The 27,984-nt window shown below is 44.1% G+C and overlaps 1 protein-coding gene and 1 long non-coding RNA gene across 6 annotated transcripts in view; one reads left to right on the top strand and one right to left on the bottom strand.

The window, feature by feature from the left end:
- Positions 1-26: 26 nt before the first annotated feature.
- LOC102415698 lies at positions 27-17,842 on the bottom strand. Of its 2 annotated transcripts, XR_006549508.1 has the most exons (4): positions 17,417-17,842; positions 5,021-5,271; positions 3,448-3,514; positions 27-1,385 (listed from the first exon to the last, which is right to left on the bottom strand). It is a non-coding gene; the product is annotated as an uncharacterized LOC102415698 (long non-coding RNA). The 2 variants fall into 2 exon arrangements; XR_327854.3 differs by lacking the exon at positions 3,448-3,514.
- Positions 17,843-17,861: 19 nt separating this feature from the next.
- The window catches only part of FAM117A (family with sequence similarity 117 member A), a 42,546-nt gene continuing 32,423 nt past the window's right edge, over positions 17,862-27,984 (top strand). For 2 of the 4 annotated variants that reach the window (XM_025280318.3, XM_025280317.3), the window contains exon 1: positions 17,862-18,120. In XM_025280318.3, coding sequence (XP_025136103.1) covers positions 17,925-18,120 — 196 coding nt within the window. In that variant the 5' untranslated portion in view covers positions 17,862-17,924. The remainder of the gene's footprint in view (positions 18,121-27,984) is intronic. The other 2 variants (XM_025280319.3, XM_025280320.3) reach the window with 2 other exon arrangements.

Genomic DNA, 27,984 nt, shown 5'->3' with positions numbered 1-27,984 from the left:
CTAAGCACAAAGCCCTCATACAATGAAGACATCTTTTCCCTTATTTGACAGGGGCAAAGCCCTCCAGGGCTGTAGTTATAGTTACACAATGTTGTTATAGCAGCAGAGGCCTCAGGGCAACATATGTTCCTGGGTGGTAATTGGGTTTGCTTTAACAGACTGTCTCTCGCTGTTTCTCTATGCCCAAATTCATTTATCAAGAAAACCAGGGAATTGCCATTATGGATGGGCCTTCCATTTTTTTTTTTTTTAATTCCAGCAAAACCAAATTCTTTTTTATTCCCAGGGTAGAATGTATTTAGTGATCATGGGTTGAGACGTTTTAGACTGAAGTTACTTTCATTTATTCATTCAACTAATATTTATCGAGCATCTGGTAAGTGCTATGCTTTGGGTAGGAGCTGAGTGTACTCTGTGAATAAACAGACAGGTCTTTTCCTCCTAGACCTGTCAATTTAGGACCAGTGTGTAATAGTGGGGGCTGGGGGAGTATGACGTACACCTGCACCAACCCTCTCCACCTTTTCAAAAGTTATTAATCCAGTATAATAACACTAAATAAATGTTTGAAAAAATAAAACATCCTTAATCTCACTGCTGCTATAGAGCTATTTTTATTGTTTGCATATTGCCTTCCAATTTTTCTCCACATGCATACATTTTATTATATGTACACATTTTGCATAGATGCACTCATTGCTTACATGGAATTCCATATTTTTTACACATTCTTAATATCTCCTTGTTTCTCTGTAGTCCTTGTAATTATAATTGTAATTGCTGTGTAATGTTGTAATGTGGCACTGTGACATAACGTGCTCTGTTTGGGATTATTGAGGTTCTTTTAAGTCAGATAATGATGCAGTGTGTGTCTGCATGCATCTTAGCTCTCCTGTTTTTATTTCTACCTCTTCTACGTTGCTTGATTTTTTTCCCCAAAGACTTGTCCAAATTTAAAGTGTCACCATCCTTGTGGGAGGATACCAATTTTAAGATGTTCCCAGAACTGAGTGTTACCACTTAATAAAATCTTGCAAGTTTAGTTAAAAAAAAGAAAGAAAGAAAAGTGCACCTCAAATGTGCTTTTCATTTTATTTCTAGTTAGGATGGACTTCAGTCTTCATGTGTTTATTTGCTAGTCCTGTTTCCTCTTCCATGAAATCCCGTGCATTACTCATTTCTCTACTGAGGTCTTGATGATTTTCTTTTTAAGTCTGATTGAAAGACGGAGAGACAGGTGCTTTGTCTAGCCACATTCAGCTATTGAGTCCATGTAATTGAGAAAGGAGAACATTTGCTTCGTAATGATTTATCTGGTAGTTTCTCCTCACTCTCTCTGGCTTCTCTATGACCTCTAGTGGTAAAGTCTTTGTCAAGTATGCATGCTATTGAGAAAGAGAATGAGATTATGAACAGAATGTGTAGATGACATGGGTAAAAGCAGTGAGGAAGCAGGTTATGTCTTTCCTCAGCAAGAACTGAGGAGCAACTTTAAAAGCTGTAGTCACTCTTGCCCACTACAGAAACTTTGAAGATGGCTTACAGACACTATTTTCCTGATTACCTAGGAGAAATTGAGTCCTAGATGAAAAAAAATTCACAAACCAGTCAACTTCAGGAGGATGCAAAATGATCCTGCATTCTGCCCTTTGTAAACTGAGGGTCATTTCATTTGTTGGGAGATGTTTTCCCCAGAATAGGGGCTAGGAATGGGTTTCTCTGAGTCACTTACACATGCTTAGTCAATCTCCCTTGTGACTAATTGTCCCCAAATGTGAATCAACTGCCAGGGTGAGGGATGCAAGCTACAACTAGGAAAATAATTTCTCTATTTAAGGTAAATCAGCACATACATGGTCCAGACTCACAACCTTGGACTTCTTAGTTTTGCTCTAACCAACTGAGGTTACTGATCCAACCCAATCTCAAGGGTGAAGGATGATTTTCTTACTAGTCTGGAAATTACCTGGAGATGAGTGGGCATCTGGTCATTTTCTTTCCTGCCTAGCCTTGCCGGTAGATGTCACTACACCAGAGCATATTCTCCAAAGATAGGCTCAGAAGGAAAGAGAGGGCTTCAGAAAGGCCCAGTCCAACCATCTTGACCCTATTCTCCCATGGCTTCCATTAATAACTCTGCAAAACTATCAGAAATATATATATATATGGTTCCAGACAGTACTAAAGGCTGAACTCAGAAGGCCAAGACCTCAGGTTCTGGGCAGAGTCAGAGATCTTATCCAGAGGCCTTCCCCAGATGGGGTGGGGCACACAGCTGCAGTAGGAAGGGTGGCAAGACCATTTCAATGGGGGTGTGCATATGATAGACTTATCAGGGAACAAGAGCCGTAGTCTTGGGGCTCTTCCAAATGTCACTGTGGAGTAGATACCTCAAGCAAAGCACTCCACCCACCCTCCACCCTTGCCCCTCTGTCCACACTGACAGGGGCCATCCCTTGCCTGAGGGTTGCCAGGCTGGGGCTGGTTCATCAGCTTTGGGCCTTCAGAGGGCCAGCCAGACATGTAGCCACACCCTGCCAGGAAACTGGGAAAGTTCCTAATAGTTCGTAAAAGTTCCTAATAGTCATTACTGTTCTCCTTCAAGACAAATATAAGTAGCATTAATAATCCAGGGAAATGAGCTATTCTATAAAGACTTTGGTTCCATAGTCTTCTGTAGGATAAAACTGAAATTCTTACCTGGCCTGACTACATTCTCCAAAGATAGGCCTTGAAGGAAAGAGAGGGCTTCAAAAAGGCCTAGTCCAACTATCATGACCTTCCCTGCATTATCTGCCCTCTGGTTAATTCTCCAGCCCATTCCATACAACCTCATTCTCTGTGTTTTAACCTCATTGACCCTCCTGCCCTGGTTCCTTCCACCTCAGGACCTTTGCACATACTCTTTACGCTGACTGGAAATTTCTTCCCTCATTCTCTTCTTCACCTCTTTCTACTAATCCTTCAGATCTAAAGTCAAATGTCATTTCCTCAGGGAACTATTTCCCAAAGCTTCTAGATTAGACCAAAGCCCTCATTTCTACACTGTTACAGTACCCTGCATTTTTCTTCATACCAGTTGTCTCAGTTTATAATTATATATCTATTTGTATGTCTGTTTAATCTAGATCCTTTGCCTTCTGTCCTCCCAATGCATACCTTAAAGGTTTCATGAAAGCAGTGTCCATTTTACTCACCACCACATTCTCAGAACCTAGGAAGGTACATAGCACTTAACAGGCACTTAGCAACTATCGGATATATGAAAAAATGGCAGTAATAATAATAAATGAAGGAAGTTAGAAAACATAACATTACTCTTGTACCCGCATGCATATAGCATTTGTAGATGTGTCTATATAGTATCTAATTAGAGTCACTCAATTCCTAAGACATATCAGAGTCCAAAGAAACTTCTAAATTGGTCAAGAGGAAAGTGGAAGTTACCATATGAGGCAAAATCTTAAAGGCTGTGGAAAGATGGAGGCTGAGGCTCTGATCCATCCATGTGAAACTATAAAGGAGATAAGTACAGATTTATTTATTAAATCCCCAAAATCAGTGCAAAGGAAAATTTTTTGAAAACTAGACTATGGACTCCCCAGAGAAGAGACTGTGTGTTATTTATCTCTATATCCCCAGCACCTAGCATGATGTCTGGCACATAGTAGAAGCTCAAGAAACGTATGTTGAACTATTTTGTTGAAGCTTAAAAGAGGTAGACGTGGGTCTGGGGATAAAGTAGAATACAGTTTTTCACTTGGGAAATCTCAGAGGCAAAAAAGTATGAATAGGGTCAAGAAGGGCTCCTTTACATGTATGGACAATAGCTATACAATAGACTGTTTCAGGGACATTAGGGCTATTCAGGGCCCATCCCTTGACCTTTTGAGATCATCCTTATGAAGGGCAATTACTATGCACTCTCACAAAATGCATCGTCTCTCCACCAGCAGGGACCAAACTCTAAGCTATATAAAGCATTGATCTCACCCTGCCTCACACTGTTATCTCCAGTGCCCTCCAGACTCTTGGGCACATGCCCCGTTGGTTCCATGGGCATATTCTACTCTGGTTTTCACCAAAGAAGGGGAAAACCCAGAAGGTGGTGCCCTTCAAACAGAAATAAAAATGGCTGCATCTCTCAGGGCAACCAGAGCCTGGGGCTGGTATTCCTGAGCCCACAGCAGGGAGGCCATTAGCCCCGGTCCCAAGAATCCTTGCAAGCAGCATCCCTGGCATTTAGCCTTCCATCCCTGGCACTTAACCTCAGGCCCCTTAAGTGGGGACATTTCAAACAGTTTTTCTTAGAACCATGGAGGGTTCAAAAGAATTCTTGCACATTAAAAAAATAAATCCTCCAAAAACAGCTATTGAGCTGCTCGTCCTCACTTATTTCTTTCCTCTCCCAGCAGTGTGGGGCTTAAAGTAAAGGTTGAGGACTTGGTTGTATGTTCATTAGCCTTGTTCCAGCCAGCTCTGCTGGTCTCATCCTACCTGGTACCAGCAGGGTAAGGGCTGTGTCTTTCAAAGATGGGCCTGAAGGCATAGGCATCACAAAAATAATTTGACTCTTGTCAATGATATGCTGATGTGTCATGGAAACTAGTCCCAGGGGCTTGTCGCCTCTGACTTCCCCCCTCCCCTTACAGCAGCCTATAAATCACTGAGTATTAATATTGTCTGGAGGACCCTTCTCTCCCCACCCCTACTCTGGGGCTCCCCAGCAGGCAGAAGGCTGCAAACTAAGCAGGGAGAAAAGAAGAATGGGCAGCAGGCAGGGGTGCCCATCATTTATCAACCAAACGCAGTGGTTGGTGGCTCTTTGCAGCAGTGCTCTGGCAGGCTGGGCAGGCAGTGCAGCCAGTGTTTTCTGTCAAAATGGAGAGCAGAGTCCAGCAAGAGTTCCCCTTATTTGGCTGCCCCAGCCCAGAAGTAGGGAGTCAAGGCATGAGTCCTTTTCTTTTTTTTTGGTTTTGGTGGGTTCAAAACACACTTTTGGTCCTGGATAGATTCTTACCTCCTTCCCACTCTCTTCTGCCAAGTCTTCCGTGGGGCCTCCTCTTGTAGCTTCTCTTTTGACCCCACGAAGAGCTTTCTCACTTTACTTGGCACATTACAGAAGTTTCTTAAGAGTCCCAGTTCCAGAGCTCTGGCAGGCTTTCTTAAAGGGCAGCACCACCCTCCTCCTCCTTTGATCGTCTCTGGTTTCTCCTTAATGGAAATCCCCCAGCTTCCCCATCTCTCTCTCTTTCTCTAAGGTAGGGAAAACTTGGAGAAAGGAAGTGCATTTAGTCCACTGAACAAGAGACATGCTTTTGTCAAGAAGTTCCAAAAAATGTTCCAACTCCCTCACCAAGAACAGCTGGAACCTGCCAGATTCACCTCCATAATTTCTGAGCATTGCTTCTCTGCAATATAAACAAAGTCAGAGTTCTAGGGAGTTTAGGACCCAGGGAAGTGACAGGGAGGCAGGGAAGTGGATTATAGCATGACCAATCTGGACTGTCTTCCTAACTCTCACCTTCAATTTCTGGATAAGGAGTGGACCTCCAGGTCTACATCCCTCTGACTTAGTCCTTTGAGCCCCTCCGTAATGGTTATAGACATAGTCTTTGAAGGCAGATGGACCTGTCTTCTCTAGCTGCATACCCTTCAATACATTTCTTAACCTTTCTGAGCCTCAGTTTTCTCACCTGTGAACTGGGGATAGTTATGTCTACTTATAGGATATAATAACTGTGACTAAGAGTTAAATAATATTATGTGGGCAAATTACTTAGCCTATAGGAAGCTCCCCGTAAGTAGAAGTGGTATTCTTCTATGCCTTTTGGCCAGGGCACACGGCCTATGGCATCCTGAGTATATTGCTTTCTTCCTGGGGCCTTGATGTTAGTGTCTCCTCAGGTGGCACAAGCTTCGTGGGCATTCTGAGGAACACAGACTCACCACTGATTCAGAGATCCCAGGATTTCTAACCTATTTGGGGAAGAAATCAAAATTTGGTGTATATAGCCAAAAAATTGACAGGGTTGAGATCTAGACCCTGGCTTGACATTCTAGGCAAACACCAGTAGATCAGAGAATTGGATGGAGCTTCCAGGGAAGGTACCAACTTGAGTGATGCTATCAGACTGTCATGGAAGAAGCAAGACCAAGCAAACTACACACTATTTTGTAGACTACCAGGCCTTTGCCTAAGTTGGATGGAAGCAGGGGTTACAGAGGCCACTGGTGGAATGTACTGGAACATTCCAGGCCCTTCTGCTGTACAACATCACCCCTTGAGCTTACAGCCATTAGGGTCTTCCAGGAAGAATTGGGTACAAGGACCTCCCCCTCCACCATGCACAGCAAGAAATCACCTGCTCTGAAAGAAGCATTATTCTAAGTGCTACCAAGTTACTGAGTGTGGAGAGCGTCAGTACAGTCTTTTGGGACTTTTTCACCAGATAGAGAGACCCGGCTGCTAAGGCCATTTTATTGAGCGAGGAGCATCTTGTGGAAAAGATCTGCTGCGTACAGGATACCCACAGGAAAAGCCAGGAACAGGTACCTAATCAATCAGGGCTTAAGAGCTGGATGAGCTATAACTTCATTTTTCAGTAAGAAACAGATAGAATGAGGCTAATGAAACTCAAGAGTCAGAGCCCCTCACTTGCACAGAACCCTTCCAAGTCCTTATCCCTAATTCTATAATTATTTTACTATTTAACTTGAGGAAACCTCAAGTGGTATGAGCCTTAGACTTAACAGAACCTGAAGCTCTCCCTGCTTTTAGTCTGCAGGACTTTTAGCCTCAACCTACAGGAGTGATCATAAACAGCTGGAAAAATGAATACATAAATAATCAACTTTGCCCCAACATTGCCAGATGCAGTGGCATGCCCTAGTAACTGACAAGCAATAACAGAGCAAATGTGTTCCTTTGCTTGGAACTGGGGAGAAAGGGGACTTCCTTGGTGGCTCAGTGGATAAGAATCCGCTTGCCAATGTAAGGGATATGGGTTCGATCCCTGGTCGGGGAAGATCCCACATGCCTCGGGGCAACTAAGCCCATGTGCCACAACTACTGAGCCTGGGCTCTAGGGCCCTCTAGCCGCAACTCCCAAGCCCACATGCTGCTACTACTGAAGCCCGCAGGCCTAGAACCTGTGCTCCAGGATGAAAAGCCAACACAGTGAGATGCATGCTCCACAATGAAAAGGAGCCCCAGCTCACCGCAACCCAGAGCAACTAAAGCTTGTGCGAAGCAACAAAGATCCAGCACAACCAAAAGTAAGTAAGTTAATTAATTAAAAAAAAAAATTGGGGAGAAAGGACAAACATATAAAAATGACAGAAGAGGAATTATGAAGGCACTCATGCTGCTAAGTAAGCATGCACAAAATAATGGGCCAAACACCCAAGTCCTGGAGGCATCTTTACTGTCTTGCAGGATTAGCTGAGGAGCACTTGCAGGAAGTGAGGTCTGATTGGAAGTTGAAGTTGATGATGAAGACGGTAGACAGGGCAGCTTGGTGTGCTGCAGTCCATGAGGTCGCAAAGAGTCGGACACGACTGAGCGACTGAACTGAACTGAGGGGGAATATCATCTCCAAAGCACAGAAGATGAAACTGTGGACACATCTGTGGTGATATTTTACAGTTATATATTACAAAAGCCCTTTAGATAATATTCTTGGCTCTGAAAATAGTTTCTGAGCCTATGTCCTAGGTCTGAAGGAAATCAGACTACAGCTCAACTTTCACATCACTTGTCTCTTCTGTTACATTTATAGTATCTTTGAACTGGATTTTATGGTACTTGATTCTTCATTTGGTACATGGTGTGAGGGTAAGGGAGAGGATTAGATGTGAAATTAGATGAAGAATGTTTAGAGTATTGTAGCTTATTTGCCCACGGGTCATTGTATTTTTGAGGCTGACCTGGATAAGGTAAATGGGAACAATGGTGGGGAAGAGAGAAGTCTAAAGTGGTGTGAAATGAATAGGTCTTTTGGTCTATACACAGTCTTCTAAGGATATACACAACCAGCATTTCCTCTCCAGAGACTGATCTCTAAAGGACCTGGGAGAGTCATATGTGGGGGATGCAAACTGTTCCCACCAAGGTGCTGCTCTAAAAAGATGGTCCCTCAAGGTACCCATAATCACATGACACTGCAGAACTAAAGTTTATTTTAATTTGCTTTTTGTGAAGCTATATCTGCATGCTGGTCATAGAGCTGGGTGTAGTCATTAGCTTGAGGACCAAGACATGCCTGTTCTCCTCAAGAAACTTCAATATTTTAGTGAGGAGGACACTTAAGAAGAATGCTAACCTGGATATTTCATAACTCAAAGAACCAAATCTTTTGTGTCTCACAGTGACCTTTTAGGGATATCATCAGTTCAGTTCAGTAGCTCAGTTGTGTCCAACTCTTTGTGACCCCATGAATCGCAGCATGCCAGGCCTCCCTGTCCATCATCACTCCCGGAGTTCACCCAAATTAATGTGCATCGAGTCGGTGATGCCATCCAGCCATATCATCCTCTGTCGTCCCCTTCTCCTCCTGCCCCCAATCCCTCCCAGCTTCAGGGTCTTTTCCAATGAGTCAACTCTTTGCATGAGGTGGCCAAAGTTTTCGAGTTTCAGCCTCAGCATCAGTCCTTCTGATGAATACCTAGGACTGGTCTCCTTTAGGATACACTGGTTGGATCTCCTTGCAGTCCAAGGGACTCTCAAGAGTCTTCTCCAACACCACAGTTCAAAAGCATCAATTCTTCGGTGCCGAGCTTTCTTCACAGTCCAACTCTCACATCCATACATGACCACTGGAAAAACCATAGCCTTGACTCGATGGATCTTTGTGGGCAAAGTAATATCTCTGATTTTTAATATGCTATCTAGGTTGGTCATAACTTTCCTTCCAAGGAGTAAGCGTCTTTTAATTTCATGGCTGCAGTCACTATCTTCAGTAATTTTGGAGCTCCCAAAAATAAAGTCTGACACTGTTTCCCCATCTATTTCCCATAAAGTAATGGGACCAGATGCCATGATCTTAGTTTTCTGAATGTTGAGCTTTAAGCCAACTTTTTCACTCTCCTCTTTCACTTTCATCAAGAGGCTTTTTAATTCCTCTATACTTTCTGCCGGGAGAAGGCAATGGCACCCCACTCCAGTACTCTTGCCTGGAAAATCCCATGGACAGAGGAGCCTGGTGGGCTGCAGTCCATGAGGTCGCGAAGTGTCGGACACGACTGAGCGACTTCACTTTTACTTTTCACTTTTATGCACTGGAGAAGGAAATGGCAACCCACTCCAGTGTTATTGCCTGGAGAATCCCAGGGACGGGGGAGCCTGTTGGGCTGCTGTCTATGGGGTCACACAGAGTCGGATACGACTGAAGTGACTGAGCACCAGCAACAGCATACTTTCTGCCATAAGGGCGGTGTCATCTGCATATCTGAGGTTATTGATATTTCTTCCGGCAATCTTGATTCCAGCTTGTGTTTCTTCCAGTCCAGCGTTTCTCATGATGTACTCTGCATATAAGTTAAATAAGCAGGGTGACAATACACAGCCTTGACATACTCCTTTTCCTGTTTGGAACCAGACTGTTGTTTCATGTCCAGTTCTAACTGTTGCTTCCTGACCTGCATACAAATTTCTCAAGAGGCAGGTCAGAGGCTCTGGTATTCCATCTCTTTCAGAATTTTCCACAGTTTATTGTGATCCACACAGTCAAAGGCTTTGGCATAGTCAATAAAGCAGAAATAGATGTTTTTCTGGAACTCTCTTGCTTTTTCCATGATCCAGAGGATGTTGGCAATTTGATCTCTGGTTCCTCTGCCTTTAATAAAACCAGTTTGAACATCTGGAAGCTCACGGTTCACATATTGCTGAAGCCTGGCTTGGAGAATTTTGAGCATTACTTTACTAGCGTGTGAGATGAGTGCAATTGTGCGGTAGTTTGAGCATTCTTTGGCGTTGCCTTTCTTTGGGATTAGAATGAAAACTGACCTTTTCCAGTCCTGTGGCCACTGCTGAGTTTTCCAAATTTGCTGGCACATGGATATCATAGGGGTAGGTATATCTTTTTCATGAAATGTTCCCTTAAAAGATTAGCAGGGTCTGACACACATCACCTAAATCAAATCCCTTATGATTATACCGTGGAAGTGAGAAATAGATTAAAGGGCCTAGATCTGATAGATAGAGTGCCTGATGAACTATGGAATGAGGTTCGTGACATTGTACAGGAGACAGGGATCAAGACCATCCCCATGGAAAAGAAATGCAAATAAGCAAAATGGCTGTCTGGGGAGGCCTTACAAATAGCTGTAAAAAGAAGAGAAGCAAAAAGCAAAGGAGAAAAGGAAAGATATAAGCATCTGAATGCAGAGTTCCAAAGAATAGCAAGAAGAGATAAGAAAGCCTTCCTCAGTGATCAATGCAAAGAAATAGAGGAAAACAACAGAATGGGAAAGACTAGAGATCTCTTCAAGAAAATTAGAGATACCAAGGGAACATTTCATGCAAAGATGAGCTCGATAAAGGACAGAAATGGTATGGACCTAACAGAAGCAGAAGATATTAAGAAGAGGTGGCAAGAATACACAGAAGAACTGTACAAAAAAGATCTTCATGACCCAGATGATCACGATGGTGTGATCACTGACCTAGAGCCAGACATCCTGGAATGTGAAGTCAAGTGGGCCTTAGAAAGCATCACTATGAACAAAGCTAGTGGAGCTGATGGAATTCCTGTGGAGCTATTTCAAATCCTGAAAGATGATGCTGTGAAAGTGCTGCACTCAATATGCCAGCAAATTTGGAAAACTCAGCAGTGGCCACAGGACTGGAAAAGGTCAGTTTTCATTCCAATCCCAAAGAAAGGCAATGCCAAAGAATGCTCAAACTACTAAACAATTGCACTCATCTCACACGCTAGTAAAGTAATGCTCAAAATTCTCCAAGCAAGGCTTCAGCAATACGTGAACCATGAACTTCCTGATGTTCAAGCTGGTTTTAGAAAAGGCAGAGGAACCAGAGATCAAATTGCCAACATCCTCTGGATCATGGAAAAAGCAAGAGAGTTCCAGAAAAAACATCTATTTCTGCTTTATTGACTATGCCAAAGCCTTTGACTGTGTGGATCACAATAAACTGTGGAAAATTCTGAAAGAGATGGGAATACCAGACCACCTGATCTGCCTCTTGAGAAATCTGTATGCAGGTCAGGAAGCAACAGTTAGAACTGGACATGGAACAACAGTCTGGTTCCAAACAGGAAAAGGAGTACGTCAAGGCTGTATAATGTCACCCTGCTTATTTATATGCAGAGTACATCATGAGAAACGCTGGACTGGAAGAAACACAAGCTGGAATCAAGACTGCTGGGAGAAATATCAATAACCTCAGATATGCAGATGACACCACCTTTATGGCCAGAAAGTGAAGAGGAACTAAAAAGCCTCTTGATGAAAGTGAAAGTGGAGAGTGAAAAAGTTGGCTTAAAGCTCAACATTCAGAAAACAAAGATCATGGCATCCGGTCCCATCACTTCATGGGAAATAGATGGGGAAACAGCGGAAACAGTGTCAGACTTTATTTTTGGGGGCTCCAAAATCACTGCAGATGGTGACTGCAGCCATGAAATTAAAAGACGCTTACTCCTTGGAAGGAAAGTTATGACCAACCTAGATAGCATATTCAAAAGCAGAGACATTACTTTGAAACAAAAGTCCATCTAGTCAAGGCTATGGTTTTTCCTGTGGTCATGTATGGATGTGAGAGTTGGACTGTGAAGAAGGCTGAGCGCGGAAGAACTGATCCTTTTGAACTGTGGTGTTGGAGAAGACTCTTGAGAAATTCCCTTGGACTGCAAGGAGATCCAACCAGTCCATTCTGAAGGAGATCAGCCCTGGGATTTCTTTGGAAGGAATGATGCTAAAGCTGAAACTCCAGTACTTTGGCTACCTCATGGGAAGAGTTGACTCATTGGAAAAGACTCTGATGCTGGGACAGTTTGGGGGTAGGAGGAGAACGGGACGACAGAGGATGAGATGGCTGGATGGCATCACTGACTCGATGGACGTGAGTCTGGGTGAACTCCGGAAGTTGGTGAGGGACAGGGAGGCCTGGCGTGCTGTGATACATGAGGTCGCAAAGAGTCAGACACGACTGAGCGACTGAACTGAACTGAACTGACACACATCAGGGATCTCTCATCCATAAACATACCTAAATCCTTTTTTAAAAGCAGCTTGATTGAGGCATAAATCATATACCATAAAATTCACTTATTATACATGTATAGTTCTATGATTTTTTAAAGTTTATAGAGTTGTGCAACCATCAGCATATTCCAGTTTTAGATCATTTCCATCACCCCAAAAAGTTCCACTGTGCCTGTTTGCAGATAATCCCTGCTTCTACTCTCAGCTGGAGGCAACCTCTGATCTGTTTTCTCTATAAATTTGCCTTTTCTAGATAGTTCACATAAATGGAATCATATAATACGTGGTCTTTTGTATCTGGCTCTTTTACTTAGCATATTGTTTTTAAGGTCCATCCACATTGTTACATATATCAGTAGTTTATTCCCTTTTATTTCTGAACAGTATTCTCTATAAATTCTTTTGGAAGTTATTTATGTTTTGAGGTAACACTGACCAGGATGCAGGAGCCCTGGTCTTCTGTCCTGCCTCTTATTTGCCAACTGACCTCTACCAAGTCCTTCCCTTGTCTTGAAACCCACTTCTCCATTTGTAAAATGAAGGGACTAAACTGATTATACACAGTCTCTAATGGGTCTTTGTATTTTTCATGGAGTGCCACTAGGTCCTGTATACCAAAATTTTGATGTCTCATTTACCCATTTTGATATCACTTTTACCCTTTACCTATGGGTCAGGAAGATCCCCTGGAGAAGGGAATGGCTACCTAATCCAGTATTCTTTGCCTGGAGAGTTCCAGAGGACCCTGAACTGTCCATGGGGGTCACAAAGAGTTGGACAAGACTTAGTGACTAACACTTTGACTTTTTTTTTTTTTTAAATTTTAAAACGTAACAAATCCTTTATTGTTAAGGATGAGGAAACTTCAGTTTTAAAAGGCTGCAGTTTAGCAAGAAAAGTTGATTCCCACTGAGAGGAAAAGAAGAGTTAAGGAGTGAACATTACCCAGTCTCAGAGATGGAGAATGAACAAGTGAGAGAACTAAGCAGAAGACAGAAAGTGGTGGGCTGCAGCAAGGGACAAAGTGTGTCAGGCAGAGCCCCGAAGGTCAAAATCCAGGCCACAGTTATCTTGGGAGTAATAGGGCAGGGATGCAGGAAAGGGAGGCCCCCAGAGTGGGAGAGATGTTGAGGGCTAGCCCCCCTCCCTACTCTGTTCCCATAACCTCATTCATTCCCTCAACACTCCTTCTCAATCCCTCTAAGGCTGCTCTGCTCCTTCAGCTCTGACCCCATTTCCTCAGGATCTCGTTCCCTGAGGAGCCAGGCCTGACATTTCAGACAGAGGCTGAGGGAATGAGGTAGGTCAGAAAAAGACACTGTGTTTCTGCGTCATTTTATTTTTTGCCTTTATTACTTTGGAACCCAGGGGCCAAAGATGTAAGTACTTATACATTTACCAGGAAGTTCAGAGGTAGTCCCAGGTACCAAGGAATATCAAGACTTCTCTAATCTTTGCTGAACAATTGCTCCTGAGTATCAGATTCTGGAGAATAAAAATGGTGATTTGGAATTTCCATTCTTGTTGGTTATTCTGGCATAAATGTACAGGGTAAAGGATCAAGGTGCCCCAGAAGTAGGGCCAGACAGCACCTTCAGAACTGGAAAGCTTCTCTTGACTATGACAACCCAACCTTCTCTTAATTCAGTAGCCAGTGGATCCTACAGATCCTCTGATTTAGAAATCTCCAAATCCTTTCATCATTGGTAGCCCTTCAGACATCCACAGCTTTTAAGACCCAAGGCCTTATAGGGACTACTTGGGAAAGGGCTACACCTCTGACCCCATACTTGTAGGAAAAATAATTTGAGTCCTCATTTATTTGTGACAGCTGTGGACATCCCAAGAGCAGGCTAGGATCAAGGGGCTGAGCATTTGCTGTTGGAACCTTCTGAGGAAAATAATTCTCCCATAGATGAAAAACAATTTATTGATATACTTGGTGTATGTAATTCTCCACTTTTTTTTAAATTTAAATTTATTTAATTGGAGGCTAATTACTTTACATAATCCTCCACTTTTGATGTTTTTGAGTGCCTGCAACCAACCTCCCTGAAAGCAGCACCCAGAACATGTCTCTAGACCACTTCTGCTTACAGGCTCCAAGGCCTGCTGGGTTATGAACTCCAGAATAGGAAGTATGTCTCTGAATATTATTGTCATTCCATAGTGCCTAGCTCTGTGTCTGGCACATAGTGGTCATTTCAATAAATTTGTGACAAGCAAATTAATTGGTGACAATCATGTTGATAAAGATGACAGAGAGACAATGAAAAGGTTTTCTTGAAGCTAGAAGATGCTTTTAAGGCAATACACCTCCCCTTGGCAGCACACACTCTCCCCCAAACCCTGGCTGCTTCTTCATTTTTAAAAGAATGTTTTTTTTAATTTGGCTATGTCGGGTCATAGTTGCAGCATGCACGTTCTTTAGTTGCAGCACATGGGATCAAGTTCCCTGGCCAGGGATTGAACCCAGGCCCCCTGCATTGGGAGCATGGAGTCTTAGTCACTGGACCACCAGGGAATTCGTAAACCCTGGCTTCTTTAATTAGAGGAAACAGACAGGAGTTGATCTTCAGATGAGGTCTTTATCCTCCCATCATGTCCATGCCAGGAGAAGCAACCAGTGATAGAGAAGGGAATGAGAGACAGCTGCTTGGGCATGATACCTGGGGTAAGGAGAGGACAGGGATCTCCTCTGCACGCCTGCCTTCGCATTCCTCCAGCTGGGCCATCTTAAGTGTCTTTAGCCAGCTTATCAAGAAGGAACACGACTCTCTGGATTCAGAAGATCCAGTTCTTCAGCTGCTGTGCCACCTCCACCAACTCTTCTTCCACTGTCTAGGCCCTCTATTCTTGGTTCTTTGGCTTTAAAATGAAATTTAAACTCCATATCCTTGAGACTGCCCTTTTCTATCCAAGGGAAGAATGCCACTGCCCAATAATATGGCATTTTCTCTTTAGAACAACTCTATCAGGTTGATAAAGCACAGTTGATTCTGGCTCAGAGAAAGGAGGTCATTTGTCCAAAGTATTTCAAGATTCCTCACTCCGGGCTTTTACCTGTAACACACACCATATGGCCCAACCAGTAAAAATCACACATCATCTTCTAAGACTGCCTGAGAATTTACATGTTGTGTCCTAAAATGGACAAAGTTGTCAGGCAAGAACAGATTTTAAGAGGCCAACTGGCCCACACTTTGGCTATTAGGCAAGTTAACTGTCTAGAAGTTTACTGTGTGTTGAGAAAATACTTGAATCTGAAGTCAAAAGACCTAAGATGTTTGTCCTGGGTCTGCCATTTACTAAGTGGACAATCTTGGGCAAGTCATCTAAGCCTCTGGGACTTAGCCTTCTGTAAAATAGGGACAATAATATTTTTATTTTCTACCTATTGTACATATAATAGTCTACCTATTACACACTTGTGAAAATTAAATGAGATGGTGTATGTGAAAGCTATGAAGTACAAGACAAGTGTTAATTTTAACATCTCAGCCAAACTGTATCTTTGGAGACTCTTTATGTAAAATGTAAATAGTAATCCTTTTTTGTTTATAAGAAAGTTTTATAATAACAGAGATTAGGAGTTCATCTCTGGAGTCAGGCTGCCTGAGTAACCTTGGGCAGTGAGCAATCTTGCTTCTTTCTGAAGCCTCCATGAAGAGGAGATAATACCCATCTCATAGGTGTGCTCATGAGAATTAAATGAGGCAATGTATGCATGGTACTTAAGATATACCTGTCATGGAGAAAGAAACTCTGTGAATGTTAGCTGCTACTATTACTGATTTTATTAATGAAAGTGTGCCATAATGAGGCAGTGTAGTCTATTAAGATCTGATAGAGATCTGAGTCAAGAATCAAAAAGATTCACCTTTTGGGACCTCAGTTTCTCTACCTGCACCATAATAAAAATCATGGTTTCCTTTTTCCAGATTTTCATGGGGATTAAAAAAACATACATGAAGACTTTGAACTAACTGGAATGTTATAAATTGTAAGTTTTTTTTTAAATTGAGTTATTTATTAAGACTAAATTTTTATCAGTTCATCAATTTTTGTTCATTCCTGTCTGCCTTTGGTAAAGTTGTCCACTTCATAGAAAAGGAGTACATCATCTCCCTGTCAGTAAAAAAGATTTCAAATATCATCTTAAAGTACATTCTACAAATCTGCAAGAATATACTCTTTGCAAAGAAAAATTTTCTTTAGGGTGTTCCATATCCTCAATTTGTTTTCTGTACATAGGCTGATTTTAATGTTCACCCAACTCTTGAATTTCCACTTTGGGTATTATCTGCTTTCAATATTTAATCCCCAAAATGACCTCTCATTGCCTTGCAGCGTGCTTCCAGATTACCTCCTTTTTTCTGATTATTAATAGTTAGTATGGCTTCAGGGAATACTTTCATTTTAACATTAAACTGGGAAAAAACAGAAATAGAAAGATAAATCTGTAGCAAGATCAAAAATAGATATCATGGCTAAATATAAATCTGGAGGGAATTATCTAATTATTTGGATGGTCCCTTATCACAGACAATCTAGGATTGATTGCCTTTCATTTTTTCCACATAAGAGAACAAAATGGTTAATGAATACCAAGAGTAATAATTTTTTTCTTTTGAAGAGAATAATTTTAAGCAGTAACTTAAATGCTTCTTCCCCTCAAACGTCTCATGTATATATTATAGCATGTGATTTTCACAAGGGCGTGCATTCTCTTTGTGGCCCATTCAGGTTCATTTTGACTTGTAGGTCAGAGAGCAATGAGCTGGGAAGACCAGGATTTGGTTATGGAGTCACTGTGTAGATTTGCTCAACTTTCTCAGTTACTTTGTTCTTTCCACTCTGCTGAACAGACTTGGAATGGACAACTCTGCTCCTTTTCAGTCTCAGTTTAATTTACAAGCTAGCAGCTGCGTTTTTAGGTTGGACCAACACCAAGTAAGGACTTAGATATGTGAAGAAAGACAAATGTGGTGCCACATGAGGCACAGTAACTATTAAGTTCACGGATATAATACAAATCGCATGCAAATATTATGCAAACTTTTCATTAATTTGTAGAAATTTACTTTAGAGCTTGCAAGCAACATTGAGATCCTATGAGGATTTAAAACTAATGTTTTTAGGTTAAACCAAAAGTAATGCTTTTTGAAGTTATTGCTTTCTTCATACTTACCGGGACTCAATTGCTGAAAATTTGACACTCCTCCCAGCTCCCCATGATGATTTCACTACTGCTTTATTCCATCTTACACCCGGCCTCGGCCCCGGCCCCGCCCCCACTTTGCTTGACGTCACGTGACACAGTATTTGCATACTACCTGGGACTGGGTGTGACGCTCCCCTTTTCTGCATCTTGTCATTGGCGGTACCGGAGAACCAGCCCCCTTCCGGACGGACCAATCAGCGAGCTCTCGGACGTGGGGCAGCAGGCGGTGGTGGGATGGAGGTGGGGTCTTGGGGTTGGATCGCTAGGCATATTAACCAATCATCCTCTGGTAGAGGAAGATCAAGCCGCGGATTGGTTGGGAGGAGGGGTCTGGGGATCCGTAGGCCAATGAGGGCTCTGGGCTGAGGGGGCCGGTCTCCGCCCCGTAGGGCAGATAAGCAGCTGCAGCGGGGGTTGGGGGCTGTGTGGGGCTCGCTGTGGGTCCGAGGCGGGAGAGCGGTCCGGCGGGCGGGCGATGGCCGGGGCCGCAGCGGGCGGCAGAGGCGGAGGTGCCTGGGGGCCGGGTCGCGGAGGGGCCGGGGGGCTCCGGCTGGGCTGCTCTCCTCCAGTCCCTGCCGGCTCCCCCCGAGCTGGTCTGCAGCCGCTCAGGGCCACCGTCCCCTTCCAGCTGCAGCAGCCGCACCAGCGCCGGGACGGGGGTGGCCGCGCAGGTGAGCCGGGCCTGGAGTGCGTGCCGCTGAGGGAGCCGTTGGCGGGGGTGGAGGGGGGGGTGGTGGCTCGCGTGTCGGGGGGAGGGGTACGGGGAAAAGTGTAAGGGGGAAGTGGAATAGGGGCGAAGGAAGAGAAAGGGGGTCGCGGAGAGTCTGCGAGGACGGAAGGAGCGAGAGCGAGGAGCGGTGAACGCGGAGTGCACCGCCGGGACATAGTGCAGGGGAGTCGGGCTGGGAGGTGAGGGGAAGGTCCTGGCAAATGGAGGCTGGCTTTGGGGGCGTAACCGAAATGTGGGCAGGGATGTGGTGTGGGGGTGAATGGAAGATGCACGGGTGGCAGCGAGGTGTGAGGCGCGTGATGGGGGCGCCCTATGCAGGGATTGCACTGGAGCGGGGAGCCGGTGGGCGTTGGATATCTGCACGCTGAGGGGGAGGGGCATGGAGAGAGCCCCGTGGAGCCATGTGTTAGTTCTCCAACTTGAGTTTGGCCCCAGCATCCCGTTCTGCAGCTCTGGAGTTCCTTTTCCCACCGCTTCATACGCGCTTCGCTTTATGGCACCTCCTGGAGCTTGTTTCTTCTAAGCCATTGGAATAAGTTTAACGGCTTCTACCACCATACAAACGCTCCGCTCCTACTCCCTACGTTCCTGTTGGTATGGCCCAAAAGTTGTATGTTCCCAGATCACAAACCTGCTTAATATGGTAGTCTCATTCCAACCATCGCGCGCGCGTGTGTGTGGAGGTGTAGGATCTGGGTAGTTTGCCCCCTGCCTTTCCGTTCTCCCCCCACCAATGCTGTTTTGTCCTGAGCTTGTCAGTCAACGTGGCAGTGGGGTGAGAGCTACAATCAAGTGCAGTGTGGCAAATACTCCCACTTTTTCTACAGCACCAAAAAGATGTCTTAATAGCAGCTTAACGTGGTGGATGTGGTTGGCAAAGAGCAAGCTTAACCTTGCTTTCACGCTCAAAGTTGTAATGGATCCCCTGCAAATACAGGCAGTTAGGAATGGGAGAAGGAACCTACTTGCATGAGGAGGTTGGCCATAAGTTGAAAGTGAGGCTTACATTTGATTCACACCAGATGTGAAAGGATCATTGCACACTTCCAAAGCCTCAGGGTCTACCAAATGTACAAAAGTCATAGTCCCTGCCATCTGATGGTTAATGACATTTTCTAAACCAGAGTTTCTCAGGCTTTTTGTGATTACTAAGCTTAGTTCCAGCCCTTCCTGAAAGTGTAGTTGCTACGGTGCCTTCCTAGGTAGGAATGGGATTAAGAGGGTCTCTGAACTAGAAAGTCTTCGTCTGTCTGGACTTCACTGTAAATGTTAGCATTGCATCTTGGAACACAGAAACTTGGTCAAATGTGGTAGCAAGATGGTAACCAACTAGTACAAGTATGCCTAGAATCTGACGATGTAGAGCAAGGCAATGCCCAGACAAACTCAGGCCTATCGTGAACTGCTCTAAAGCAAACCACAAGAGTACAAACCTGTTGGTTTTGTTTGTGCCTCCTTAGAGTCAGGGAAGTTAGTAGAACAGCAAGCACCAGAACCTAGTCACTTTTAGTGGACATCAGCAGAAAGCCTGCCTGTGTAGTAGTTGGAAAGCTATTAACAGTTGTATTTTAAGAGCAGTTATGTTGTGTTTACTATAGAACTAACATTAAAAGGACAAACACTGCTGGATACTCTGGAAAGAAGAGTGTAGCTTTGGATGACTGAGTTCTTTACGTGGCCAGTTCCTTTTTTAGGACCAGGTACCCTAAGATACTGGTGAAAAACATAGGAGGCTAGAGCTCTGCATGATTTGTTGGATGATTAAAGACAGATTGAGTGATTTCTTGCTTATAGATTGGGCTGAAGGATTGTTTCTCCTCCACCTATTAGTATCCCAGAGGCACTGCTAATAAGGCACTTACCTGGTCTGTAGTGGGATTATTTGTAGGTTTGCAGTGAAGCAGGAGAGAGGAGAGACAGGAGGAAAGAGCAGCCTGAGCCTGTGGACTTATTTGTGACCAAACATTAAAGGAATGTCCCTGGCCTTTGGTTTGGGAGTGCATCAGGTCTTCTACATGTTAACTTTTACCTTTATGTGTGTTCAGATTTTTTCCATTCCTCGGCCTTGAGAAGTGGCAGAAGTGGTTTCCTCTGGGCCCGAAGGGTTGTATGTGATAGAAGGAAATGCTTAGTGGTCATAAACCCTCAAGAGAATGGCTTTGGATGCCAGAGTTACCTGGGTATCAAATCCAGGTTTTATTTTTTACTAGCTGCGTGGCCTAGAAGAAGTTAAGTAACTTCTGTGCCTCAATTTCCTCATCTGTAGAGTATGAATAATAATACCTACATCATAAGAATCAAATGACTCAATAGCTGTAAAGTGCTTAGAACAGCGCCTGGCAAGTAGAAGGTACTCTGCAGTGTTTGCTGCTGCTTATATTGTTATTTTCTCCACCCAGCCAAGGTGAGAGCCTGTTGGCCAGAGCACGTTGCCTTTTCAGGCTTCAAAGAGCAAACCCATATTGGTCTGAAACCAGTACTGCGGGTTTCAGAATTTCAGGGCCTCCCCTTGCACTTTTATTCACTCATCCTTTAAAATGGGCTTTCTAAACAGGGCTCTGAAACCCAGCTTTAAAAAAAGTGAGCTGGAACTGAGTCTCAGAAACAATTGTGTCGTCACTGTTTCTGTTTCCCATCTCAAAGTGATGTAGTGCTCAGGGCTGTGCAGTTATCTCTCCACCACACACCCTGTTGTGTTCTTGACAAGATATCTCAGATGTTGTTGTTTATTTTATTCATTTATTTATTTATTTTTGGCTGTGCTGGATCTTCAGTCCTGTCTGTGCTTTTCTGTAGTTGCAGCAAATGGCTATTCTCTAGTTGCAGTGTTACTTCTCTTGTTGTGGGAGCATGGGCTCTAGGGTGTGCAGGCTTCAGTAGTCGCGGGTCGTGGCCTCAGAGGTTGCAGCTCCCAGGCTCTAGAGCACAGGCTCAATAGTTGTGATGCACGGGTTTAGTTGCTCCGGTGGCATGTGGGATCTTCCCAGATCAGGGTTCCAACCCGTGTCTCCTGGTAGGAGGATTCTTTACCACTGAGCCACTGGGGAAGTCCTAGATGTTTTTTAAAAGAGGAGGGGTTAAGGATTTACCTTCTGTGGCCATTCATCCTTAAGGGATGTCTTCATAAAGTGAAGACGCCTGGGCTTTTATGAGCCTGGGCAGGGGGTGTGGAAGGCAGAAGAGTGAAGAGAAAAATGAAGATCAACTCTTAAGAAGCTAAGAGCTCCTAGTAGGTAGCAGAAACCCAGGAGAAATATCTTACTGCAGTTTCTCCTTTAATTAAATTCTTGTTTGTGTCTTATGTCAATTGGAGTCTGCTGACTTTTAAGTTCTTCTAGGACAGACTGATGTTGAACAAAATGGGGCTAGGAGGTAAACTGTTCTGGGCCCCAGTCTTACGTATTCTGTCTCTGTCTCCATGTCCTGAAAATGAAGCTAATGTTCAATCGAGGTTTGCAAATTCTTCCCTAGAAGACCAGCCCCACGGTCCAGCTGGGTGCTGGGGGAGCCAAATGCTGCCTCTGAATCTCCTCTGCCCACTAGATTCTTCTTAAACCAAGGCTTGGCATTATGGCCGGCAGACCAAATCCAGGCTTCTGCCTGGTTTTGTAGATAAAGGTTTATTGGAATACGGCCATGCTCCTTCATTTATGTATTGTCTGTGGCTGTTTTTGCACATTGGCAAAATTTGAGAAGTTTTGCACAGTGATAGAGTTGAGTAGTTTTGATAGAGACCAAATAGCCACAAAACCTAAAGTATTTACTACGTGAACTTTTCAGGAAAAAAACAAAAAAAATAGCCTACGCCTTGTCTTCCACAATGTTCCTGACCAATATTACTGTGTAAAGATGAGTTTCAAATGTATGTAGTATATACCTCTGCAGAAAATCCTAAGGGAGCAAAGAAAACTCAAGCCTGTATCCCCACTCATATTTTAGGGAAAAAGAAAGGGACATTATCAACTTCTAGTCAGTTCTCAATCTTTATAGAAGATTAGCACATGTAAACCCAGGCTATTCACCCCCACCCTTGTCAGGTGACGTGTTCAGTAGATATAAACTAGTATGGATTTACATAAAAGCTTAACTGTTAGGCAAATTTGCATCTCTACCCTTCTTACCCTCCTTCCAAAGCTAACAACCCACAGTTGCAGTGAACACACTTCAAAATCAGATGGAAATTACTTTCGGCTGTACTTCCTGTTTTGGATTCTTCTCCTTACCTGTTATTTTTCTGAACAGATCATTGAGAGGTGGCATAGTCATCGTTGCCCTCAGATACTGACTTCCCCACAGGGACATAGAGGCAAATGTCCATCAGGTTTTCCACGATGGCCGTCTCAGTGAATGTAAAGCAGCATTGTTATTAGCAGTGCTATTGGTAATTATTAAACTCTCTTTCCCTGCCATGCTTTTGTAAACTTCATCCTTAGGGATGGGTGTTTGGAGAGGTATGGAACAATAAAGGAGGTTGCTTATTAGCGACCCTCATCAGACCATGGTCCTTCTGGACCTTGGTGTTAGAAACAGCCTGGAGATTAGAATAGAGTGTAACTTTTCCATGCCACAGAGCCATCTGTCTATAAAGAAGCTTGGGGCTGCAGTTAAAATCCTTTAAGAGCTACAATTGTCCTTTAAAAACCTGTGATTGAGGCAGCTTCTGTTTGGGAGGCATTAAACATGAAGCACTTCCCAGCCTGACACGGCTAGCTTGCTTTTGACAGCTTTGCTAGCACGGGGCACATGGTCAGCAAAATGCACTGCTGAAGTATCTGACTCTTAAATGTTATCACCAGTGATGGCATCCTTGAAATTGGGGGCCACAATTCCTAACTACTTATACTTTTGGTACTCATAGAAGCATGGGTCCATGAGTTATTCAGTATTTTGTACAGCAAAGGATTGTCCATATGGGAAGCTCTCCACTTAGGTAACATAGAGTGAGGATTTTTCAAACTATTTGAGGTCAGTGGAGAAAGGCTGAGAACAATGGTGGGGTGTGGCAGTAAGAGGACATTGTTCTCTCTGGTTCCAGATATAGACTATCCTCTAGAAAATTTGAGGCAGGATTGGAAAATTTTCATAGTTGTGTTGGCAATATGAGTGTTGCCAGAGTGGTTGGTGGGCTTTAGTAGTCCAAGAACACTTCACCTACATTTTCTGCCAGTTTACAATGAATAATGTGATGGGCACCAAGGCCACACTATCCCTTGGATCTTAATGGAGCCCTCAGATCTTAATCCTCCTCTGGATTCTTACAGGCCTCATGTAGAGCCTTGATGCCAAAGGATTCAGATTTTATTTTAGGGTGTGACGTATTCTGGGCGCAGGTCGATTTTGAGTCCTTTTTGACACCATCATATATATCACACACTATGACACTGGCACGAATGCTTTACTAGGCTTAGCTGGGCTTGCTTTTATTCCACAGGCAGCTTGGAGCCCTTTGAAAGGGCTGGAAGGGAAAGCCTTGTGTTTCTTCCCATTTCAGAGTGAAGGTGGGTCGCTACCCGCAAGTTTGTTTGGTGAGATGGGGCTGTCTCATCTTTTATCACCCTCTGAGATGGCTAGAAGAGGGATCAGGGAAGAGTGAAAGCAGAGAAAAGATGAGTGAGAAATCGGGTGATTTGAGTCTTCACAGAGGGCTCTGTTATTTGGTTTGCCACTTTATGAATTAACCAAACATTAGCCAAACTAGTCACATTGTTGGGTCCAAAACAAATCCTGATCTCAGAGAGAAAAGAGTTTGGGATTATATTTAAAGTTATAAATGATCTGTGCTTCAGTTCCTCTCCAGTCATGTGGAACTGAAGGGGCTCTTGTTCTTGGGAACAGCTGTCTGGAGGGAGGCTCTCCACAGCTGGCTGCTCTCAGCCAGGCCTCCGGCTCATGGTCCCTACTGAACTTTCTGGGTTTGAAAACTCTTCCTGGCACTTTGCTTTTTTCTCCACACTTTTCCTCAGAGTTGCTACAAAACTGAATGCCCAGCTTGGAGTTATTTAAGTATTTGTCCTCAGGCTCTGAATATACTTCAGTTGACTTTTACTTTGTGCGAGCACCACAGCCAATCAAGGGTGGCTTTAATGAACTTAAAAGAATGCTATCAAAGTATTTCATAATAGGAAAACTTTTAACTCCAGCCCCTGGGGAACCTGGAACTAAAGTCTGGGCTGTGTGCAGACACTTACTCAGACAGCTGACACCAGGGGTGGTGAACGCCTTGGGGTCAGCTCTGCTGCACATTCTGGAAGGGTGGATTGGCGGGGGGTGCTGGGGAGATACCTCCGAGGGCTTTGGATGATCTGAAGTGCAAGGCTTTAGGGTTGGGGGAGTTTTCTCTCCGACGCTGCCCAACTGTGACTTCTTAGAGTTGGCAGGATTTCGCAGGCAGAGTGGTAGTTTGGGGCGCCACTCCTCTGACCTGTGTGCCCCATCTTGCAAATGGCGGGTGGCTTTCCCAGGAGGAACTTTCTTAACAAGTGTAGTTCTCGTTTACCACCTGCCCTGCTGCTTGCCTCCCTCATCATCCGATCCTAAATAAAAACGTGCAGGAGAGCATGGAGGTCTAACCTCCTTAAGAGGCAGAGGTAGGATTAAACATACAGCTCTGAAAGCAAATTACTAGCACATGCACTGGTGAATAAAGTGTAAATTCAAGCTAGAGGAGGTACAAAATGAAGGAATATTTAGAGTTAGGTAGGATTAATTAGAGAATTACTGAGATGTCTCTAGTAGGCTTTTTTTTTTTTTTTTAAGTTGGCTGGTGTATTATTCTCCCTACGGTTAAATTAAATTTTTACTCTCTCCCTTCCCTTTTGAAAGTGGCATTAGTGTGTCCTTGTTTGGTCAGCTGTGCTCTTTAACTTTCTCAAATCTCTTTAGGCCCTTCTGCCCCATGTTGGAAATTGTGTGCCTGCCTTTTTAAAAGATAGGCACCTCATGTTTCAAGTTCAAGTGCAATGGAACTCACCCTGCAGCTTGAACAGATTTGAGTGTTTTTGCAGAGGGAGGGCCAGGGCAGCTGGGGAGTGTCGTGCTCAATAAATACTTGTTGGATGGAGTTGCTGGAAAGGGAGCAGGGGAGGGGGAGTGAGCTGCGCTTCCCCAGGCTCATTTGAAATGGTTTTTCCCACTTTTGGTCCCCACACACTCTCTTTAGCTACTTACAAGGCACCCCCTCCCCTCCTGAAGTGTTAGTGTTCTCTCTCTTCCAATCACTGGTCTCCCATTCATCCTGGTTATTGGGCTCAAAGCCCAGCTGGTGGCAAAGACGTGGCATTTCCATGGATGTCTTTGCTAGGCCTGTAGATTCTCTTGCCCCACACACTGAAAGCCAGAGGGTGAGCTTGGGTGGTTAGTTACCAGGTTGATCCATGGAAACAGCCAATGTTTAGGATTTTGTTGTGATTTTGTAAAAGAGCCAGATGACCTGGCTTTAGGCTTAGACGTGTATATGGGTGAGAAGCCAAGGATGAAGGCTGGATGTCCTTTGATTCCAGGTGGATTTGCACCAAATTCCTAGGAGTGCTATAATGTATAAGGAAAGCAGAATCTGAATTAGCAGCTTTTCTGGGCTAAAGAACGGAATTGTCTAGCTTGTTGGCTAGACAAAATTGTTGGCTTTAGGGTGACCAGAGGTGTGATCAGGCTAGAAGCTCCCATCCGAACCCAGGCACCATCCTTTATATTAATACAAAGCACTGCTGTTTCTTCTTCTCTTTTCCCCACCAAGTGGGGGAAATACTGTAAAGAGATGCTCACTGTCATTCTCCAAGCCCTGATACCTACACTGTCATGTGTCGAGCCTGTGTTCTCCTGCCAAATTGCAGGCCTGGTGGCTTAGTCAAAATGGTTTCATAAACCTGCCCAGCTGGGGGTAACTTTGAACAGAGTAAAAATGTGATTATAAGGGGGGAAAAAGCAGCTTCTTCCCTCCTCCCCTCTTCTCCACCCCCCAACCCCACTGCCACATACTGCTTCCCTTTAAGAGTTTTCTGTGCTCTGTGTGTGTTTGATCGCCCACACAGCTTTGAGAGAACCGCAGCTGATAACACGTGCGCTCCCTGCCCCACACCTGCAAGCTGGCTGAGAACCTGATGCCTGGCCCCTGTTTGGCAATTGTCTTGTAACTCATGCCCATCAGATATGACACACAAATTGGAGTTGAGAGTGGAGTGGATAGCATTTGACGTGACGGAGGGATGCAACCAGAGAGCTTTCACAATATTTTGTCATCTGGATTTCGAGGCTGGGGAGGGGAGGCCCATGCAAGGCCATCCATGCGGTGTGTGCACATCTTAATGCCGGAGGCAGCACCTGGACTCTTTCTCATTAGAACCTCTATCCTGGGGAGTTCTCTTTTCACAGAAGGCTAAAGCAGCTGCTTCTGTGGAAAGAAAGTTTGGATCCCAACCCCAGAAAGCCCCAAAATCCATGTGGATTTTTCAGGGAAGCGGAGAATGTGGGTAGCGTTAGTTGTGACAGTGCATTCTGCATGTTTGGCTCTTTGTTGCTTGCAGTCGGTACCCTTGAATGTTTTTCCTTTATTCTCATCAGAGGCCTGCAGTGCAGGTGGCATTTGCTTGTTTTTGCAGATAGGAAAACTGAGGCCCTTAGAGGAAGTGACTTGCCCAAGACTGTGTGACTAGTAAAGTCCTTTTGCTCCTGATCCAGGGCTCTTCCCACTTACGTGTGGAGAGCCCGTGAGGAATTTCCCTCCAGGCTGGCATCCTGTGCTGCCTGCCCACACACATCCAGCCTGTTTCCCTTTTGCTCACATACCTGTATACCAGGAGCAAAAGTTCATATGTTTAACTGACCAGAGAGAATTAGGAAGATGGACTGCAGAGAAATCTGTTCCTTTAGCGCCCCATAAGTGACTGTCCACTTGATGTGGCTGACTGGAAGTTGATGGTAGCAACATTATATGTGTGATATGGTGGCAGCTTTTGAGTGTTTCCAACTGGTTTGAAATATGCAATTTCCATGCAGAATGAGAAGCTAACCGAGAGGCAGAGTTTTCCTGCCTCTGTGGAGTCATGGTTATGGTTGCTAAGCTTTGACCCATGTCAAGGAGATATTCTTAAGATGGAGCTTACAGAAAGGGTGTCTTTCTTATGTGTAAGTGTGGAATCCCCCCAAACCACCCAGATAAACGTGGGTGGTGCATTCCTATGGTGGGGAGATAGGTACAGATGGGATTGCGGCTTAGATGACAATTTAGTCCTCCATATAGGGGATGACTGGTGCAGACCTCCACCACCCTGACCATGTCCTGCCTGAATGTGTCTCTCTTCTAGCTTTAGATTAACTGGGAGTGGATTCATTGTGATACCTGATAGTGCCTTTATGAGACAAGTGTGTATCCAATAAGGGGACTGTCAGGGACTTGAACTCAGGAGTAAGCTCCATCTAGGGATGTGGTATCATGGAGAACTGCCTGGGCTGCTCTGACTTCCTTGTTTCTCTTACAAAGCCAGATTTTGTATAGAATTCTTTTTTTTTTTTTGTATAGAATTCTTGAATGTTCTAATAACCATATGCTTATGTGGAACCTTTCTTTCCCAGTTATTTCCCAACTGCATAGGTAAAGCCCCATTATAACAAATATAAATATAGTTCTATATAATAAAGTTGTTTCCATGCTTCATTTAAATGCTTTTGTTGTTGTTTTTTTGTGTGTGTTTTTTTTTTCTTGTTTAAAGAAAAATAAAAGGATAACCAACTGTCTTATGTAAATAGTACTTTTTCTGGTCCCTGTCCATGTAACAGTTCATCTCTAAGCCAGAATATGCGAGTGCTTACT

This window comes from Bubalus bubalis, chromosome 3 (genome assembly GCF_019923935.1).
Source record: "Bubalus bubalis isolate 160015118507 breed Murrah chromosome 3, NDDB_SH_1, whole genome shotgun sequence".
NCBI lineage: Eukaryota > Metazoa > Chordata > Mammalia > Artiodactyla > Bovidae > Bubalus > Bubalus bubalis.
The sequence above is the reverse complement of the archived record's forward strand: the minus strand, read 5'-3'. Positions and strand labels throughout refer to the sequence as shown.